The sequence below is a fragment of the Echinops telfairi genome, unplaced genomic scaffold, assembly GCF_000313985.2.
Source record: "Echinops telfairi isolate 266 unplaced genomic scaffold, ASM31398v2 ScPeMD7_3;HRSCAF=10, whole genome shotgun sequence".
In the NCBI taxonomy this organism is placed as follows: domain Eukaryota; kingdom Metazoa; phylum Chordata; class Mammalia; order Afrosoricida; family Tenrecidae; genus Echinops; species Echinops telfairi.
In genome coordinates this window covers 8,043,697-8,065,447 of record NW_022103899.1, presented here as the reverse complement: position 1 = coordinate 8,065,447, position 21,751 = coordinate 8,043,697, and the positions used below count along the sequence as shown (strand labels likewise).

At 39.3% G+C, this 21,751-nt stretch overlaps 1 protein-coding gene across 1 annotated transcript in view; it reads right to left on the bottom strand.

Moving 5' to 3' along the window:
• The window catches only part of PPP1R1C (protein phosphatase 1 regulatory inhibitor subunit 1C), a 147,289-nt gene extending 125,751 nt beyond the window's left edge, over positions 1–21,538 (bottom strand). Inside the window, exons 1-2 of the mRNA XM_004701471.2 lie at positions 21,458–21,538; positions 19,623–19,683 (exon numbers count right to left, since the gene is read on the bottom strand). Of these exons, the coding sequence (XP_004701528.1) occupies positions 19,623–19,683; positions 21,458–21,538 (142 nt within the window). The remainder of the gene's footprint in view (positions 1–19,622; positions 19,684–21,457) is intronic.
• Positions 21,539–21,751: the final 213 nt, after the last annotated feature.

Here is a 21,751-nt window from a genome sequence, read left to right as displayed (position 1 = left end):
GGGTATGATGGGGTGCCATGCCCTGGCCCTAAAGTCTATTTTTGGTATATCCTGGGGACTTCCTTGCTCTGCTCCCCTTGCTGCTCTGTTGCATGCCTTGGTGTGGTGGGTTCAGATCAGGTAGAATTCCCACACTGTGTCTCCAGTGTTGTTCCCTGTAGGGCTATGGGTCAGTGAGGGATGTCATATTTCATATTGGGGCCAGCCCTATGGTCTTCTCTGTGGATTGGCTGCTGTGAGCGGGAATATTGTCCTCAAGGCTTGGGGGGCCCAGGATGTGCTCCACTCTCTTTTCCTCCCCCTTCATTTGCTCCCATGTGCTCTGATCAGACATGTTCCTCTCCCTGAGCTGCAACTTCGGTGCTGTCCTCTGAAGTAAATTCTTCCGGGGGAGGGGCGGCTGTCCAGGTAGTTGGGATTGGGGCCGGGCCCTCAGACCTCTCTACTGGTTCCCTGCTTCATGGAGGTTCAATTCTGATTCTTAGTGACACTACAGTAGAACTGCACCCTTGGCTTTCTGAGGCTGCCTGTCTCTCTGCAATTGGGCTGCCTCATCTTGCTCCCTCTCCAGAGCAGCTGATGAGTTGCAACTGCTGACCTTTGGGTTAGCAGCTCAACTTGACCGACTGCCCCACCAGGGCTCGAGCTCCTTATTACAACAGATCTGGTAAAACATCTACCCAGAGGTATCTCAGAAGACACGGTTGGTGATCTTCTTGTGAAAGGTCCCAGCCTTGAAAACTCCAGGGAGCAGTTCTCTTCTGTACACCTGGAGTCCCCAGGACTCAGGATCAAGTCATTATGGTACCCAACAACAACCACCACAAGTCAAGACCCCTTCTAAGGGCAAGAGGTTCCAACGCGATGCGTAAAGAAGGTGCACCCCTAGATGAATGGACGCAGTGGCTGCAGCAGTGGCACAGACGTAAGAACAAGATGAGGATGGCACGGGACCAGGCTGTGCTGCGTTCTGTTGTCCGTGGGGTCGCTATGAGTCAGAACTGTCTTCGTGGCACCTAACTACTAAACCAGGCTGAAATTTATGAAGGAGTGGCATGAAGCCACTTTCCAAGGAAGAGCACGTGAAACAAACGCCACTAGGAAAACAAAGAGGAGACTGTCCACCTCTTGCCACCCAACAAGAGCAAGGGCAAGATACGTTCCAAAGTCAAGCGGGGTTTCTTCAACAGGGTTTGAAGGGTTCACAGATAGGCTTTCCAATTTCAGTTTGCAACTCGACTGGGCGATAGGGTTGGAGGAAGGCTTATTGAGAACCTCTGATCTGCCGATGACACACCCCTGCTTGCTGAAAGCAAGGAGGACTTGAAACACTTGCTGACAAAGACTGAGCACTACAGTCTTCAGTATGGATTGCAGCTCGTTGTAGAGAAAGCCCAAATCCCCATTATTCATGAAATATTAATCTAGTAGTGAAATACAAATGATGTCTCAGGTTTTTTCACTTTTTTGTTCTGGTTTTATTTTGTTTCATGTTCAGTTTCCATTTATATCTTAGAGTGTAAGATTTGGAAAAAATTCATATTCTATGGTCCCTTGATTTATTTTGTGTCAAAGCTTCAAGCTTATTTCATATCTTATTTTCTCATAGGGCTTTGATGCTGAGGCCATGTGGATGTTTCACTGCAGTAAAAGTGTTAATAAGTCCAAGAACAATGTACTCAATTCCAAGCTTTAACTACTACACAGAAATATGTAATAGTAAAAGGAAAAAAAAATCTTGATAGAAAGTGGGCTGTGATCTGTCTGTAGACACTGCCAAGAAGACTGTCAAACTAAGTTAGAAATGAGGAAATGGAGTTGGTTCCTGCAATGAGCTCATTGTTATATAACAGCAGTACGCCCACAATGATGCGTGTTAATGAGTACCCAGATAACAGAAATTCACTGAACACCATCTTATCTGACCCAGTCAGAAAATAATCAAGCCGCTGGATGGTTCTAATGTGAAGCCATATATACATAGACATGCAAATAGCTCAGTGGGGGCCAGTCCTTTGTTTCTATGGTTTCCTTGTGCAAAAAAGTGAGGGAAAGGAATGATCAGGCACAAGGTCCACTCTAAAATTACTTCTCTTGTCATCATTAAGTTATGTTTACTTACACATTTGACATACAAAACCAATTAAATGGATTTGGTGGCCAAGTAGTACAATTTTAAATGCTTTTGATATATAATGAACTGTTTGATTTTCAGTATTGACTACAGGGTTTCTAACTATTCCCTGATAGCTTATTGCTAAGAAAAGCAAATAATTTAAGAAGAACTACCCGACAAAAATATTTATTTTACGATGCAAAGGAAATGAAAAGAAAATCTCATCTCTACTTATCAAGGTTCATAACTCTATTCAACAAAGAGGGAAAGTATCTATTCAGTTAAAGAGATACTGCCACTATTTGATCATTTTGAATTGAACTCTTGAACTTCTTTATTCTAGTGAGAAAGGAGCCAAGCTGATTATACATTCTTTTTTCTAGCATTGTTAGTTTTCTGATGCTTTAAAACCAGATTGACTCTGAAAGCAGCAAAAGAACAAAACTGGTCTTTAGACAAAATATATTCAGATTTTACAGTCCCTGCCATTGACACGGTTCTGGCTCACAGTGACCAAGAGAACAGAGTAAGACTACAAGGAAGCGAACTACCTCTTCTGGTTTCCACAGAGAGGTTGGTGCATACAAACCACTGACCTTTCAGTTAGTAGCCATTGCATTGCCATGACTCCCGTTGGTCTTTAGAGTGTTCTCCAAATCACAAGAAGTTCCAGTGTTACCATTTCACACAATTATTGATGCATCTGTAGGCACCAATCTCCTGCAACACTTAATCACAGTATGGATAAACCAAGCAGTGTATTAAGCATCTCAACTCCTCGAGGACTGAAAATTTTCCTTTCTGATTTAATTAAAAAATTGTTTTCAATCTATTTGTGTGTTACACTTTATATTATGTCCACGCATATGTACAGTAGGAGTTCATGATTCATTGAATTATTCATCAGCATTTGTAGGTAGTTGTGAAATGTAAGAAGAAGGATAAACCATGGGAATAATTAGCTGGTCTCTATTTTCTTTCCAATCTAAGAATTGTTACTCTTACAGCCTAGCTCTACTGAGCCAGAGAGAGCTGAAGTTGGTTCTGACTCATAGCAACCCTGTATCAGGGTTCTAAAAATTCTCTCCTGTACACATGACAGGGCCACTATACCCAAATCGTCCTTCTGCTGACCCACATCAAAATTTCACACTCCTATAATCCTTTCCTTCTGGGCAGAAAGTAGGTGACAGAAAGCAATATGACATACTATTTGGAGCACCCATCTTAATAGGTTCCAGTAACTTATTAATTCTCCTGGAACAAAGCCTGGCAGCTAGAAGGGCACGTGCACATTTCATGACAGATGGGGATTTGATATGAGTCTGGGAGGATGAGAACTCCAGTGGAGGGTAAGGGAAGATGGGCAGTGTGTGCACTGTTCCGTCATATCTCAGTCCACTGAAGTTCAAATGTGCACGGTTACCCCTCCAGATAATATTTTAAGTCAAGACAATGACTTTCTTAACTATAAATATAGAAGGTAGACAGCCAAAGAATAAATAACCACATCTCATTCTAACCATGGAATGATGGGCAATATTTTTTTCTGTATGGTTTTCTGGTATGTTTGGTACTTAATTTTGAGCATGAATGACATATAAATTTTTAAAATCCATCAAGTTTCAACTCTAATGAGATCCCCCTTACTAATTAATCTCAAAGAACAGGGTATATTATTATCATACCAGAACAAATTTATTTAATTTGGAAGACAGAACAAAAGCATCCTCAGATATCACATTAAGGAAACTCTTGCATAAGTAAGTGATGGTGCACAAGGCACTACCCATTTGCTTCCATGAGGAAGACAGGAAAATATCAAGAGGATGAGGTTGCTCTCTGTAGAAAGAAAAAGAAGAAGAGAAAATGGGAAACACACTGAATTGGGCATTTAAAAAAAAGCTATGTTTGAATGTAGACGTATTAATGTCCAAGCTATTTGACCTTAAAGGGCCCATCTTTCATGGCTCTTTTGTAAAATGAAGGTTGTAATAGTCACCTCACAGAGTTGGTGAAGCGCTATCCTATCAGTGAAATCTATTTGCAAACTATAAAAGTACCCAAAGTAAGATACGCTATTACTGCTCCATTATATTTGCCTTTGGGTTTATATACTGTGATTTTTTTTAAATCATTTTATTGGGGGCTCATACAATTCTTATCACAATCCATCCATCCATCCATTGTGCCAAACACATTTGTACTTTTGATGCCATCATCATTCTCAAAACATTTACTTTCTACTTGAGCCCTTAATATCAGCCCCTCATTTTCTCCCTCCCTCCCCACTACCCACTCCCTCATGAACCCTTCATAATTCATAAATGATTATTATTTTGTCATATCTTACACTGTCTGATGGCTCCCTTCACCCACTTTTCTGTTGTCCATCCCCCAGGGAGGAGGTTATATATAGATCCATGTAATAAGCTCCCCCTTTCTATCCCACCTTCCCTCCACCCTCCCAGTATTGACACTCTTACCACTGGCCCTGAAGGGGTCATCTGTCCTGGATTTTCTGTATTTCCAGTTCCTATCTGTACCGGTATACATCCTCTGGTCTAGCCAGATTTGTAAGGTAGAATTGGGATCATGATAGTGGGGAGGAAGAAGCATTTAGGAACTAGAGGAAAGTTGTATGTTTCATTTTTGCTTCCCTGCACCCTGACTGGCTCATCTCCTCCCCGCAACCCCTGGGTGAGTGCAGAGTGGAGACCACAAGCCCATCTGTAGGCAACTGGATTTTTTTCTTTTTAAATGATTCTATTTTCTGCGTAGATGGAGTTTTTTCATTTCAGTTCCAAATATACTTCAATTTTAGAAAGCATGTCAAAAACTGCAACAAAATCATAAAAATCTTCATAAAAATATAAAATGTAAAGCTTTTGTTTCTTAATATATTCTTCATCTAAGTCTATCCCTTCTGAAGGCACTGTTTCCTTGCCTCTAATCTTCTCTAAAGATTTCTGGACTCCTCTCCAATTCGCATCACATGAAAACCGCAGTTTGGGCATCGTTGAGGGCCTCAAACCCTGTTGTCTTTAACCATTCACTGAGTGTTAAGAACAAAAAGAAGTCTGGAGAAGCCCAGCCCTGGCTGTAATGTGTCTACGGTGATGGTCCCCAGTGACATTCCCAGAGGACAGGTCCTGTTAGCCTCAAAACAGGAAAAGGCGCCCTGGCGTGATGGAGAAAACTTCTCCGTGCAGCTCTCTCTAGGCACTTTCTTACAGATAACGTGGTCAGTTTTCTTGAAAATTCTTTCTAATAATCCCCCTTGATCATCCTGTATCCTCTGAGAAAATCTATTTAAAATTAATACTTTGGTATGCTAAAAAATGGTTGTCAAAAATGGCTGCCTGGGAAAAAAAAGGTTGCCTGACCTTCTGACGCTTCAACCTTGAATTTAGCTCAGCCGATTCCCCCTCAAAATGCAGTTTAGTTGGCCTTTTTTGTTTTTAATTTGACACTAATGGGACTAAGACAAGTATACTACCAAGAGAATTTGTCTGCAGCTCTCCACTCATCACAGAAACATGTTTAAATATGGCCTGGGAGTTGAGAATGGGGTTGAAATAAGTCCATGTGTGCATGGACTAGAACCCTCCCAGCTTTTGACGCACCCTCATCATTTGAAAGTGCTCCTTGCACGGTGAACGTCGCCATAAACAGTACGTTCATGTCTGCCTTAGACTCTACCAATGGCTGGGCAGGATAAAATTAAGGGGTAAGAATAGCTTCAGCCATCTCCAACCCAATAAGTCAAAAATAAAGTCAAATAAAAATAAAGATATCAAGTCAACTGTACATCAGTTCAATTCCAACTCATAGCATCCCTTCATAGAACTTCCAAAGACTGCAAATCTTTATGGAAAAGACAGCTTTATCTTCAGATTTTCCTTGTAGCTATCCAATACCTCACCCACAGCATTCTGGTTATCATTGTTAGGTACTGTTGAATCCGTCCTGACTGAGAGCAACCCCTATGCACAAAGACTGAGACACTGAGCGATCCTGCACCATCTTCACAATTGTGCTTAGGTTTGAGCCCATTGGTTCAGCCACTGTGTCAATCCATCTGTGGAGTACCTCCCTCTCTTTTGATGCCCCTCCAGTTTCCCAAGCACGATGTCCTTGTCCAGGTCTCTTCCGATAACATGTCCAAAGTACATTAGACATAGTCTCACCCTCCTTGGCTCTATGAAGCATTTGACAGACATGGTACTTTCAATATTCTTCACCAACACCATAGTTCAAATTCATCAATTTTTCTACAGCCATCCTTATTTAATGTCCAACATTCATATGCATATGAGAAAATTGAAAAATACCATGGCTTGGGTCAGGCGCACCTTAGTCCTTAAAGTAAACTTCCTGCTTTTGAATACTTAAAAGAGGTCTTGTGTGGCAGATTTGCCCAGTACAATTCATCATTTGATCTCTTAACTGCTGTTCCCATGGCATTGATTATGAATGCAAGCGAGAACTCCTTGACAACTTCTATCTTTTTCCATTTCCCAATGACAATGTCTCTCCCCAAGATGGATGATTCATTTTGGTTAGAACTTGACTTTTACATAATAGCAAGAGGAGCTCACTTCCTATATTTCATTATTAAGCTTCCCATTATATCTAAGAATCAGGAACATTATAAACCAATTGAGAAGATAAGCTTAAAGCAATTAATATTCAATAACCTTAACTTAAAAAAATACTTTTTGACAAAAATATATGTAAAAACATAGCCATTCTAATGGTATCTCATGAATTTCAATTGTGGTATTAATTTTTTCACTATTTGTGACCTTTTCAAATAATATAATTAGTCTTTAATCTACTGGTTTTGCATTTGAAGGGTTAGACATTTTTTTAATCAATTTATTGGGGCTCATACAATTCATTACAATACATAGATCAATTGTGTAAAGCACATCTATACATTTGTTGCCCTCATTATTCCCAAAATTCGCTTTCCTCTTGGGTTCCCGGAATCAGCTCATTTTCCTTTTTCCCCTCCCCTTCCCTTCCTCCTCCCCTGTCCCCCATGCACCCTTGATAATTTATAAATTATTATTGTATCATATTACACTGTCCAGCGTCTCCCTTCACCCACCCCTCTGCTGCCCATGCCCCAGAGAGGAGGTTATATGGAGCTCCCTGTGATCCATTCCCCCTTTCTTCACCCCCTTTCCCTCCTGGTATCGCCACTGTCACCCCTGGTTCTGAGGGGTTCATCTGTCCTAGATTCCCTGCGTTTCCAATTCCCATCTGTCCCGCTGTGCATCATCTGGTCTAACCAGGTCTGCAAGGCAGAATTGGGGTCCTGGTAGTTGGGGGGAGGAAGCGTTTAAGAACTAGAGGAAGGTTGTGGGTTTCATTATTGCTATACTGTACCCTAAGTGACTCATCACCCCACTACCCCTCTGCAAGGTATGTCCAGTTGGGGTTAGACATTTTTTAAATGAGATTAACTTTTAGAATTTTCGCTAGAATTTACAACACTTTTAGAGAAATGTTGGCAGTCCTGGCCCATTTCCAGGTCAGGTCACTATGTACATGTGGACCATATTACATGAATAAGTATCCTATGTGGGTTTGCACACATAGATGAATATCTGACTTGTGCATGCATGTATGTACATGTTCGTGCCTGTATGCATCTATGTGCATATTTTGTAATAGTCTGTTCATAATCATTAGGAAAGGAGGAAAGCCTACAATGAGTTTACCCCATTGAGGCAATTATTCTAAGAATTAAAATTTCAAATAACTGTTCTCTTCCATTTTTTGCATTCAGTTTTATTTTTTACAAATAAATATGGTTTTGCATGCAAAGGTCCATATGCTTTTGCATGCAAAGATATAGTTTTGAAAATTGTTTCCATAATGGTAGAAAATTGTTCATGGAAAAATGTTTTTATTAAAAAAGATTATAAAAACTTCCTAGCTTTTAGGACACACAGTACTCTTTTTATTCACTACCACTGCCAAGGTTGAACTATAATTGTATCCTCACCAGACTGTTTGTATATTTTAATTGGATTATTTAGATTTTGGCAACTGGTTTTACAAATAGGCACTATAATTGTCACTATATCAAATATCACTAAATTATGTAAAGTCATTGAGTTAACTTAAAAGGTGATATTCTACTTGTAGCACAAAGAAGAGTCACACACACAGACTGTGTGTGTGCATGTGTGTGTGTTTCTCAACACGGGCTGGGAACTGCTGAAATACTAGGGAAGATCTGAAGAACATGAAGGGATTAATGACATAGTATATGAAGAAGGCATGTCAACACATTGGGAAGCCCTTCATCTCTGCAGCTGGGACTTTTGCTCCAGGGCGCACTCCTCCTGGCACCTTGAGTGCTCACAGGTCCTTCTGAGCTACAGTGAGGCTACATTTCCAAAGTGTCCAGAACTGTGTGTTACATCTCACAAGAGTACTTGTGCTTTAGAAAAGTATTAAGCATAGATGAGAGACCCTGGGTGGTACAAGTGGTTAACATGCTTAAAAGTGTTTAAATGTAAATCCAACCAGTGGTTCCTTGGAAGAAAGGCCTGGCTATTTAATTCTGAAAAATGGGCCATTGAAACACCTATAAAGCTTAATTCCACTTTGATGTATACTGAGTTACCATGATTAGAATCAACTGGATGGCATCCGGCTGCAGGACAGAGGAGGTATAATAGATAATGACAGCAATAATACCAACTTCCGGTGGTAGAATTTAGGTAGTATTGAGATTAATTTAGGGAGCTATGGGAGGAGGGTTCCAAAAGGTTGTGGAAACATGAAATTAAGAGATAAAGAAGACTTCAAGACCAAAATCCCATGACAACTTACTACACTGCACTGGACACTCATCTGCCTGTGTTCTAGCACACTTCCGTTTAAGCATCTAGAAAAGGATGCTACAAACTGTGTCTGGGATTGTAGGAATAGTAGCAAGTAACTGCGTGGAATTGTTGGAATAGTAGAAGAAACTATAAAGTAATGGATCCATGCTTAGAATGAGAAAGGTAGACTGTCTCGAGGCTTGCCATTCCAAAATAAAGGTAAGGGTAACACTTCTCCCTTCTGCACACTGCCATAGCCTAGGGAGATTGTCTGTTCAAGGTCAATGTTGTGGTTAGGTGCCATGAGGTCGCCCCATAGTAGCCCTTTGTGAAACAATCAAACACTGCTCGTCGTGTGTGTGTGTGTGTGTGTGTGTGTGTGTGTGTGTTCCTCCCTATTGTTTCCATGCTTCAGCCATTGCTGCAGCCCCTGCATCAACCCAACGCACCCAAAGCCTTCCTCCTCCTCCTCCTCTCGGCCTGTCCTGCCCTGAGCACGGTGCTCTTTCCCAAGGACGGCTCTCTCCTGATAGCATGCTTAAGGACTGCGAGCCCCAGACTTCGCATCCTCGATTCTAAGGACTATGTTGACTGTAATTCTTACAAGACAGATGGGTTTGTTCTTCAGGCAGCCCTGGTACTTTTAATATTCTTCACCAGCACCGTAATTCAAGTGTAGCCATTATTCTTAAATCTTCATTATTCCATGTCCAACTTTCACATGTTTATGAGCCATTTGAAAATACCCTGGCTCGGATCAGGGGCACCTGAGTCCTTAGGGCAATATCCTTGTTCTTGAACACTTTAAAAAGGTCTTGTGCAGCAGATTTGCCCAATGTCACTCATTAATTTCTTGACCGCTGTTTCTAAAAGCATCGATAGTGGATCCAAGCAAGATGGAATCCTTGACAATTTCAAACTCACCTCTACTTCTCATGACGCTCTCTTTTGGCCGAGTTGTGAAATCTTCAGTTTTCTTGACATTGAGTTGTAGCCTATACAGACAGCTACGGTCTGTGACCTTCATCAGCAAGTGCTTCAGGTCCTCCTCACTTTCAGGGAGCAAAGTTGGATCATTTGCATATTACAGGTTGTTCATAAGTCTGTCTCCCATTTTGATGCCACATTCTTCTTCACACAGTCTAACTTCTCAGATGATTTTATCAGGTTATGAAGCCTTGTAGTAAAAGGGTAGAACCCTGACCCCCACCATAAGGGCAAGCATGGTTAGATGTGTATTTTGTAGCTTTGAGGAGCTAATTTTGTGTCTTAATTATAGTATGCGTCTAAGAAGTTTAATTTAAATAGGATTTAAGGATTTTTTTAATTTGAATTTAATAACCCATGGATATAAAAATTTTACTATGACCTCCAAATACTTGAATATTTAAAGACAAAAGACAAGAATAAGTCATATGCCTCCTTTATAAAATATTGATCAAAACTATATACCTCTATAGCCCATTCATAATTAATCTTACCCTGATCTGAGAACTTGGAATTTCTATTATTACAGAGAACAAAACAGTAGAAGCACACCAGCCTGTGCATCATGAGGTGTCGACAGGATCAGGTAACAGGCATCAGAAGACCCAAAACAAACAAACATGAAAACATAATGTTGAGAAAGAAGAGGGTCAAAGCAGAGATGCAAAACTCATCTGTAGACAATAGGACATTCCCTCACAGAAGGGTCTCAAAGAAGGGATGAGTCAACCAGGGTGAAGTATAGCACTGATGAAACACAATATTCCTCTGGTTCCTTGAGGCTCCCTCACCCCCCACTATCATAACCCCAGTCCTGCCTTTCACTGTGTGCTAGACCGGAGCATGTACACTGGTCAGAAATCCTGGTCAGAGAAATTCCTCCGGAGCAGAAATGGGAGTAGCTATACCAGGAGGGTAGGGGAGAGGTGGGGATCAAGAAACCATGGGGGAAGGAAGAAAGTGGTCAGTGTAAGATATGAAAAGAATTTATCAAGGGGTCATGAGGGTGGGAGGGGGGAGGGAAGGTAAAAAGAGGAGCTGATACCAAGGGCTTAAATAGAATATAAATGTTTAGAAAATAATGATAGCAATATATGTCCAAATATGCTTGATACAATCGATGTATGGATTGTTATAAGAGCTGTAAGAGCCCCGAATAAAATGATCTTTAAAAAAGAAATCTCCAGAGAGAAATGCCAGTCCTGTAGAAAGAATTAGTAATAAAGAGTTACCTCATGATGGTAGCAGAATAATCTGGAAAAGGATATAAATAATGGCTGTACAGCAAGAAGAGTATAATCAGTGGCACTGAGTCATACATGTAGAAGTTGTTGGAGAATGTCTTGTTGTGTATATTTTTGCTACAATTATAAAAATAATTACATGAATAACAATGAGTACAAGGAAGAAGAAAATGTTTTAGAATTTATAGTGTTGACGATTGTACAACTCTTCTTGGTATGACTGAATTATTGAATTGAATGACATGTGGATGAAGTGTCAATAAAGCTGTTTTTAAAAAGACAAAAAAAGAAAGAAGAGAAAAAAAATGAGGCTGTCTTCTCCAGTAAAGATTTACAGCCTCAGAAACTCGACAGCGCAGTGCACTCTGTCCTATAGGATCACGATGAGTCAGAACTGACTCAATGGCAATGGACTGGGGTTTGGGTATTGATTGAGATCTTCTGTTCTTTTCCCTCATCTGACCAATTGCCACTCATTCTTTAGATTTTCAACTTAAATGCAGCTTTTTCATCTGAAATGATTTTCGGTGATGGCATTATGTAATTTGCTTTTATGGCACTTATACCAATGAAAAGTAGATCTATCCAATGTTTCTTTTTTTGTGGGGACTTTAAGCTCTATCAGGTAAGAGACTGTCTAATTTTTTTTTCCTTCTTGTAGCTAATAAATACTGGGTAAATGTTTGCTGAAAGAATAAATGAATGAATAAATTAATGAATCAGAAAAAAAAAATCACTGCCCTGGAGTCACCTGCAACTCATAGTGACCCTATTGGACAGAGTAGAACTGCCTCTTTGGGGTTTCCAGGACCTCAACTCTATACAGGTATAAACAGCTTCACCCTTCTCCTGTGGAGAAGCTGGTGGATTTGATTCACCGACCTTTCAGTTAGCAGCTCAGTGCATAACCCACCACGTCACCTGAGCGCCTCATTACAGGGAACAGTGCATTATTACTGGAGAATGTATTGTACCACGTGTTCCTAAAGGATTGAGAATATGGATTTAATAAATTTGTGCTAAATTGAATTGAGAGTATAAATCTCTTTAAGTGTTGAAATTTGGAAGAGAGTGTTGGATTTAAATAGCCAGACAATGGGTCAGGTTAGCTGTGGAAAGCGTTTGAGATTTATGTGAGTTCAGCACTGCAATTTAACTAAAAGAAATTGGTGAAAAAGATAGAGCCTAATGTACACAAATAAACTAGACCAGGTCTTGCACAACCAGAATGGAGCAAGGAGAGAAGAATTTGCCAGAGTAGAATTTGGAACAGCTAAATGGAAGAAAATGAAACTAAAAAACAAGCAACCAAATGAGTATTTGCTATATTGATTATTTCTAAAGGAGTTTTATACTTAATATACAACCTATTTTCTTCTCACATACTATTAGAATACTGATTTCATGTTCAGTAAAATTAAAACTTGCCATAAAAATGTTTACTGCTCATTGTGTTTTCATAACTTTACATACATCAGTAGCATGTTATTTTAAAGAAAATTCTGAAGGACTCTTTCTGTGAAAACTATATTTGTAGAAAAGCTATATTTGGTTGAACCAATAACACAATATAGGATACATAACAATCTCAAGAGTTCATTGACAATCAAAGTACATTCTCTGTTAGATAAATTAGTAACTAAGACACACTTTTTTTTCCTTATCAAATCCCCCTTTTTCTCTTGAGGAAGCTAGTTGCCTCTGCCTAACACAATCAGAATGGGAAATGAGCCAGATCATCTTGTGTTGGGAAAGGTGGGTTTCAAAAGAATTCGAGCTTTTCTCCACATGGGCGTATGATGCAGGGAGGTTACATGTCTTCCACATCTATTTGGTACCAGGCTTGGTGCTAATCATCGACTCTCACCTCAATAGCCTACAGAAGAAAGAAAGAAACTGAGCCCAGAGGGCCTATGTAACCATCCAATCTCATCACAGTCACTGGCAAAATTGGAACCCAGCCCTAGGTCTTACTCCAGAGCTAATGCTTGGTCTCCTACAAACACCACCTCTCTATAGCATACAACGTATTCTAGAAGTATTTTCATCTCCTGTTCCCCCACAAGCGGGGAAACAGAAACCAAGAAGCATGAAGTGCTTTGGCTCTATCGTCATTCTGTCATGTATTACTTAAATTGCTGTTAATTGTTTTAAAGCACAAAATGGGGTAAATAACATGTTCATTATGTGTCATTACTCAAAATGAAAATTCAGCCATTTGCAAATATAAAGTTCATAGTTATGTAATTTGCCCTTGCGTATTTTCTTAAATTAATGTGAAGGTCACACCAGTTCCTTTGAACACTTAAGTAGAGAAAGTCGTGGCATTGCTAAACTGGTAAGCTCTTCTCTGGCTCACAATTCTACTGATTGGCTATTTAGATGCACCATTTGAATAGTTATGGGAAAATATGGCAATCAATTTTACAGTGCATGAATCTCTGAAAGCCATATGCATCATTTGTCTTTAAATCATGCTATATGGTTTGGCACTCAATGACTCATAGAACCTAATTCTAAGGAGAAAAAAATAAGCTATTCTGATAAGTCCTTGAAATTGATACCAAGTAACTCTTTGAATGATTTTCAAATGTTAGCCTTTTTTTTGTTTTATACTGTCATTAATGCTGAAAAGGCAAAATAAATGCTAAACTGTACTTATATAAGGTTAGGAAAATAGATCTATGTACATATATTTATATGGTAAGTGTTAAGGTAGTAGATGGACATTGGGCCTCTACTCAAGTACTCCCTCAATGCACAAACATTCCATGATGTTCACCTTCCCGACATGATTGACAAAGACGAAATGGTGCATAAGCAAATGTGCTGAAGAAGCTGATGGTGCCCGGCTATCAAAAGATACGGCATCTGGGGTCTTAAAGGCTTGAAGATAAACAAGCGGCCACCTAGCTGAGAAGCAACAAAATCCACATGGTAGAAGCACACCAGCCTGTGTGATCATGAGGTGTCAGTGGGATCAGGTATCAGGCATCAAAGACCCAAAACAAAAATTCATATCAATGTGAATGAGGGGAGTGCAGAGTGGAGACCCAAGGCCCATCTGTAGACAGTGGGCAGTGTAATTCATATGTATGATATTTCTCATTTCAACTAAGTTTTAGAATCCTGCATTTATTTTTATTCCTACATTCTAAGAATACATGGAAGTTAAAAAGAAATTCAATATTTTCTAAATTCAGTTGTTCTAGGAAGTTCAGAAATAGCCTCCAGAAAACATTTTATGTTTCTCTTGTCCTGCCCTTTAGATGTACAAAATTTTAAATTATGTCAAAACTTCTAGGTACTTACCCAAATCTTCAGTTATCTCCAGGATTCCAACAGCTCACTCATGCTTAGCAGTCATTAGGTCCATTAAGTTTAATTGTAACCACACTGTCTCTGCTTAACAGTAAGTGGGAAAGAATTGCTACCACAGATTTAATAGTCAGAAGGTTTGGTCTAAGTTGGCATTTTACTGGAATATTGTGTCCAAGTCCAGGCTTCAAAGATGAGAGAAAGGAGAATTTGGCTAGAGTTCATTAATAAGGTCCTTATGGGGGACTTAGAATATTCAATTCAGAAAATAAAATAAGAAATAATGTTTCTGTGTATTTTGGGCAGTCTACAGTATTTTCAATCTCTCTGTATAACACCAAAAACTAATACCACTTTCTATAATCTATTAAATCACATATAAAGGGGAGAGGAGGAGTTGTAGCTAATTCACTTAGCAATGATTGCAACTCAATGATTTCATCAGATGAATTGGAAAGATTTGTTGATTATGTCTCTGTAATGGAGAATCTAATTGTCTCTGCTTAATTGACACTAAAGAAGGATTTTTCAGGGATTGGAATTTTAAACTGAATTAACAACAGGTGGTTCATGAGATATTCATTTTGTCAGCTAGACAACATAGAGGAATTTGAGGAATTTATTTACTTATTCGTTATAGCTATATCATTAGTTCTACATAGCAGTATGTGATTTTTGTGTCAAATATTGTATGAGATCATTATTGTTAAAAGTCAAGAAAAGGTTCTCACACTAAAAGACACATTCCCTGATGGCTATCAGAGGTGGGGGAGAATGAGAAGGAAAATCATTGGCTAGAGGCTGGACATGTGTTCCCTTGGGGAACTCAATATAGAACCGGAAGTAGTTTGGCAAAAATGTATGGCCACAGAAGAAGACACTAGGAGTGGAGCAAGAATGAAAGGCACCAGAGGTAAAGAGTGTTATATACAGGATACTGCAATAATGGTGATCCACAAGTAGATGCACGGCTGAACACATAGGCATATACTGCCATTATGTGTAGGTTTGACAGAGGGAATTTCTACATGAGTATATACTTTTGCTGCAACTAATGTAGTGAATGTGGTGGGGCTTACATGGGGCAAGCTTAGGAAACATCTCAGACACAGCTAATCACTTGAGAGAAGGAATGGCTGGGCCCAGACACATAGGAATCTAGTCAAGGGGAACACCAAGGTCACTGAAATAGCACAGACCACAAAGACAATGTACATCCTACTTGGGTGAGTAGAGAGTGGGATCTTGAAAGTTCAGGAGCAACCATCTAAAAGCACTACTCTTGGTCTCCTCTTGTCCGGAGGAAGGAAGAGTGATGAAAATTGAAGACACATGTAAACAATAGGTACAATGGACTAATGGATCATGCCAATGTCAGTCCCCATAAGCCAGAGACCAGAAGAACTAGATGGTACCTGGCTACCACTACCAACTGTTCTGAAAGGGTTCACATTAGAAGATTTTGAATGAAGTGGGAGAGTAATGCGGAACAAAATTCAAAATCATAAAAAAGGCAAGGCTTGCTAGCCAAATAAAAATTTGGTAGAACCTCTGACCCTGTGAGGTGTAGTCACACTTCCGGTCTGGAACGGAACTCAGCCCTGTGGCTCAATTTTCAGTCAAACAATAGAAAGGTCTACAAAGGGACCATCAACACTAGGGAAGTATAAACACCTTAGAATAATCAAACATTTAAGATCAAAAGGGCAGTGTTTACCCAAAGGCAAAATTCAGACAGAGTAGGAAAAGAAGGTGCATCTGAAGCAAGAAACAGGGAGTAAAATAAATGAGATTCCATTGAGCAGATTACAATCAATGCAATGAAACAAAATATATATGAGTTGTTGAATATAAAGCTGATAATATGCTCTGCCACCCTCTATCAAATTCACAATAAAATTTATTTAAAGGTAATTAAATAACTATTTAGTGTCTAAAGGGTAAATTAAATATTGAAATGTATTTTAAAAGCTTATAGTCATAGATGAGGCTTTACATTTTGATATTTTTGTCAAATAAAGGTTTCTGATTTTGTAGCAATAATAAGAAAAAAAAGCATATCGGTTTTGAAGGAAAGGAGAGCAATGACTTAAGAAAGGGCATTTAATACATACATTTTATTTTCATAATTTTTGGTTGAGTTCAGTTCAGTTTGAAAGAAGATATGTTCAAATAGCATTGAGAGCAAACAAAATTACTGAGTTATACAGAAATATTTAGTACTGGCGAAATTGTGAAGATTCTGTTCATCACTTTATAATATATCTACACTCTTAAATATAACATGCAAAGGTAATATTCAAAAGTATAGCCACTAATGACATTTAAATGTTATGTTGAATTTTGCAAGTTTAAAGTATGCTCACATTAACTCTTTGATCATTACAATTGCCCTATTAGATAGGTAGATTGCCCATTAAGGTCTCTAATCGATGAGAAAATGACCACGTAGCTAAAACAGACCAGGTTTGGTTTGTGTCCTCTTGTTTTTATTTGGTTGGTTGCTTATGTTCATAGAGTTCCTCCCTCAATTATCATCGCCATAGATCCTCTTTACGGGATACACTGTCACACTAATATAAGTGCTACATGGGGGTAAGAGCAGATCAGTCCCTTGTGAGCTTCTATTTTTCACAGGAGGCTACAAGGAGATGAGTTGCTAATATGATGTAATTCCGGTGAGAAGCTATTTGCATCTAGTTCTCTCCAATTGTGCTGAAAACTAAGAGGATGGCATCAATTTTGGGAATAGGTCAATGCCATCTAATGATTGGCAAGTCTGGTATGAAGAAGGCTTGGTTTCCAGGGATATTTAAATAGAATTAAACACACTTTTAATCTACCAAACTATGTGGCTCAGACAAAGGGTCCATTTAAAGTTAGAGCTTGTTTGTCTCCAGAAGCAGAAAGTCTTGTTACATGTGCTGCGCCCTTACTCTGCCAGTCAAAGAAACTTTCAGTGCCAGCACTGTGCCATAGGTAATGCGTGTGCTCTGGAATGGTAATTGTCCGAGTTTCTCTTTGGGTCTGCCATTTGTAGGAGAATATGTTAGTAAAGATCACTTCAGCTCACTGAGAATCATTTCATCAATTGTCAAGTGCACGTATTTGAGATTCAAGAAACAGTAGCTACTATTTTCTATCTCGAATGAGAGCCACAAAGGCCACTGACATGACTTCACTACTTAAACACAGTAACCATGCCTGCAAACCTCTGAAAGGTGCTCTTGGGTAGATTACAAGGGCATGCCCAGGCATCTGGAAATCTACGATGGCAACTCTCTTCAGGACTAGCCTAAGGAGGGGAGTGTCAGGACAGTGTGGAAGGCCTGCCACTGTCAACAAGCAGGGAGGAAAAGTACAACAAGCTTCCCTCAAAACTGAGACAATTTAATTGTTGTGATTCCATAGTATATTTACTGATAAGCTACAAGTATCTATATTTGTACTTCTTGTTAAATGAAATATAACTAAATTAATATGGGGTGGGCAGAAGAATATATTTGAAAATGATTTTAAAAGATTACCAAGCCACATTCACTGCCACTGAGTTGATCCCTATCATGGGCCCTTGGCGTCGAGTGTCGGCTATAATCGTGCCAGAAGCAGTCTCACCTTTCTCCAGAGGAGTGACTGGTGGGTTTGTGTTTAGCAATCCAGCACTTACCTGACTGCACCACCAGAGCTTCTTTTAAAATAATTATATTTGAATATTTTAAAAATATATTCAAATGATAATTCTTTGTTTTCAACAGGGACTAATTAGCTTACATCATTCCCATCAGCGACCCATTTCCCTGTATTTGGACACAGTAATAAATAGGCTATAAAGACATGACTTTCATTTCATATGCTCACTTCTTTAACTTTAAGTGAAATTGCACTTAAGATAAAGGCATCTGCAAACATGTTGTTAAAAGTAAGTGCTGGTGAAGAGTCTTTGAATGTACCATGGACTGCCAGAACAAAGTACAGCCAAAAGTGCTGCTGACACATGATGATGATGACACTCAACCTCACATACTTAGGACATGTTATCAAGAGAGACCAGTTCTTGGTAAAGGTCATCCTCCCGGATAGAGTAGAGGGGCAGAGAAAAGACGCTCAACAAGATGCAGTGACACAGTGACTCAACACAGAACTGAACTTAACAGTTGTTGCAGATCTCGAGACCAGGCAGTTTTCTGTCTACTACATGTAGAGCTCGCTATGAGTCAGAATCAAATTAACAACACTTAACAACAACAATAGTGAGCAAAAGTCAAGAAATATTTTGCCCAGGAATTATTAAAACATACGATCCACTATAACGTATACTTAGATATATAATGTTTTCACTAATCAAACTCTTTTTTGTTCGCTTTATTGTTCCTACCTGGGAAAAAATTCCAACTCCAAGGTCGGCCTGCTTACAAGTTAATGTCGTGACCTTTTCCATCCTACTTGTATTTCTAGAAGCAGCACTTAACCGTGAGATGAAGTTCACGCCACGCAGTAGGTAAATAATGTCTGTGCATCAGAGAGAGATCACAGTCCTTCAGCAAGAATACTAAAGCGGCTTTACTTTTGCCAGGAAATGGAAAATAAAACCTCAACAAATGGATGCAACCCTTTGGAATGGCTCCCAAAGGGCAATGCTGAAAATCGATCTGATGACTTGTCAATTGCATTATACAGAGATGACGTCAGCGCCAAAGCTCACTGCCCACCCCATGATCACATTCCATAAATAGAAAATCTAGTCTGGGAAGATATAAGCATCTACCACTGTAATTAGAGCTTTGAAACCTAATTAAACAACTCTCTACCAGTCTCATTAAGAAACACGGGACAGGATTCTGTGCGAACACCTGAGCACATGACAGCCAAGGCTGACAGAACGTTGCACAGCCTCTCATCGTCCGTGTGCCACTGTAGAGCAAAAGCAGGCGTGCGGTGAAAGAGTCCCCACAACATTTCTCTTTTGCGGTGTTCATGATCCGTCCCGGAGCTGGGCTTGTTGGATCACTGCTCACTGACATCCTGAGCTGAAGCCTCTTGGCAACGACACACTCTTTGATGTGCATAAAACAATCTATGCCATTCTATCACAACCGAGTGCTTCTTTACCTGGGCTGTTCTGTTCATTGAGAATCACGAGTGATGCTGGGGTGGGTCTTCTTTTCCTGATCTGTGAACAACAAAGGCCCAGGAAGCATCAGTGAGACTCACATTTCTCCCGGGGTACTCTAATCAAAACCAAACGCTCTGTCATGGAGGGGATGTCAGATTATAGCTACTCTACAAGACATGGTAGAATTGCCTCTGAGTTTCTGAGACAGTAATTCTTCACAGGAGGAGAAATCCCTGGCTTTCTCTCCTGGGTTACCCTACAGTTTGCAAATTGGCCTTCTCCAAATATTTCCCCAGCATATAATTGCAGCTGTCTGTAAGGCACACAGTAGGTGTTCATGAATTTTGAAAGAATAGACATACAGGTAGTAAAATATCAAGCATGATTCTTTCCCCCAACTCCACACCCTCCACTTAAAAAAGAAGCAGTCATCACCATATATTGACACAGCAAATCAACAGCTGAACAATGCCACTAAAGATATGGGGATGCCTTGCCAACTTAACTGCCTCTCATAATTCAGAAGATGCTTTCATATCCATTGCTTTCATTTCTAAACATGGTTAGAGAAATTTGGAGAAATCAAATTTTGAGCAGTTACTATTATTAAAGTTAGCAGAACCAAATGTAAATTTAAATTTACATTAGCTTTTAAATTTTTCTAATACAATAGCTAAACAAGTGAGAAAATTGGAAATGCATCTGTATCTTTAGATAATGCATACTTCACTTAAAACTAAGAAGTTTAGTGTTTCTTATTTTAAGTTACAGCAAAAATATCATGATTCACATCTTGAATACATCCTTGATTCTTTGAATATATTTGTTTATCAGTAAGACCCTAAAATGTAAGTGAACAGAGTAAATGACAAACATTTACCAGAGCATCTGCTAGAATAGAATCAATGCCTGATTCCGCACAGCGACATACTCAGAATGGTGTTTCTATGGTCTGATGTGAATTTACTCTAGATTATCCAAACATTCTAGAAAGTAGTGAGTCTTAGATGCAGTGGTTATATTTTTGGCTTTTACCAAATATTTTAAAACATAAGCAGTGATAATTTGAGTCTTAAGAATTTAATGAATTAAGTTGTAAATTTGTTTCCATTTGCCTTCTCACAATTCCTCTTCCCACAAATGGTCTTTGAAGTGGTATCATGGCATCAAGAGTCTAAATAAATCTCAACATAAAAGGTGATGCAGATATAAATCAATATCACATTCTTTCTATAGCTGTATAGCAAAAGAGAGAGGTACAGATATATTGCCATGGAAAGAATAGTTCAGCAAATATTAAAATATCATTTATAATTGTTAATTAAATTGTTTTAAAATTCTAAATATGCCTATAAAACCAATAATATATATTCAGAAATGTACTAGTGCTTTCTATACATAATTAAAAATATTTAAATAAAATATTAAGTAATTGCATGATATAGAATCATTCTAGCTTATAGCATATTTGTTGCAAAATCATTTTTTATTCTACAACAGCTAAATAAAAGATGGCTAATGTTTTTTTAAGTTCTAAAAGCTGTACTTGTTATTTTAATAGCTGAAAACATTTTTTAATCAAATACAAATTGAGAATACAATCACTCATATTGAGCATGATTTTATCTCAAAGGATGCGTAATCTTTTAGTGTTTAATTTCGCCAGTGGAATCAAACAAGTATGTAGAGAAACCAGTCTATTTGTCATGCACTAATTCTCAAAGTCTTGAGTTCGGCATATTCAAGAGGTAGCAATCTTCCCATCCACAAAAGAACGCATCCGGAATTAATTTCAACCTGGGAACCCTGGTGCCCGCTCCATTTCCCTTACCTGCTCGGCGGCTTCGGGTGCGATCTGACTCTGGAATACAGGCACCGCGAATTGTATCTTTTTGGGGCTGTTGGGCTCCATGCTGTCGACGAGAACCACTAGAAGACAAGAAGGCTCAGGACGCTGTTGCCAGTGAGCTCGGGGGTGTTTCCTCGGGCGCCCCCCACCAAGCCACACAGAGCTAGGGCTGCGCACTAAACAGCTGTAATTCCAGAGGATGCGAGGGAAGATGCCGCGGTGTGAGTAACTCCCTTCCTCCACATCCACAGTGATGCCTGCCTTGCCTGTTTCCCC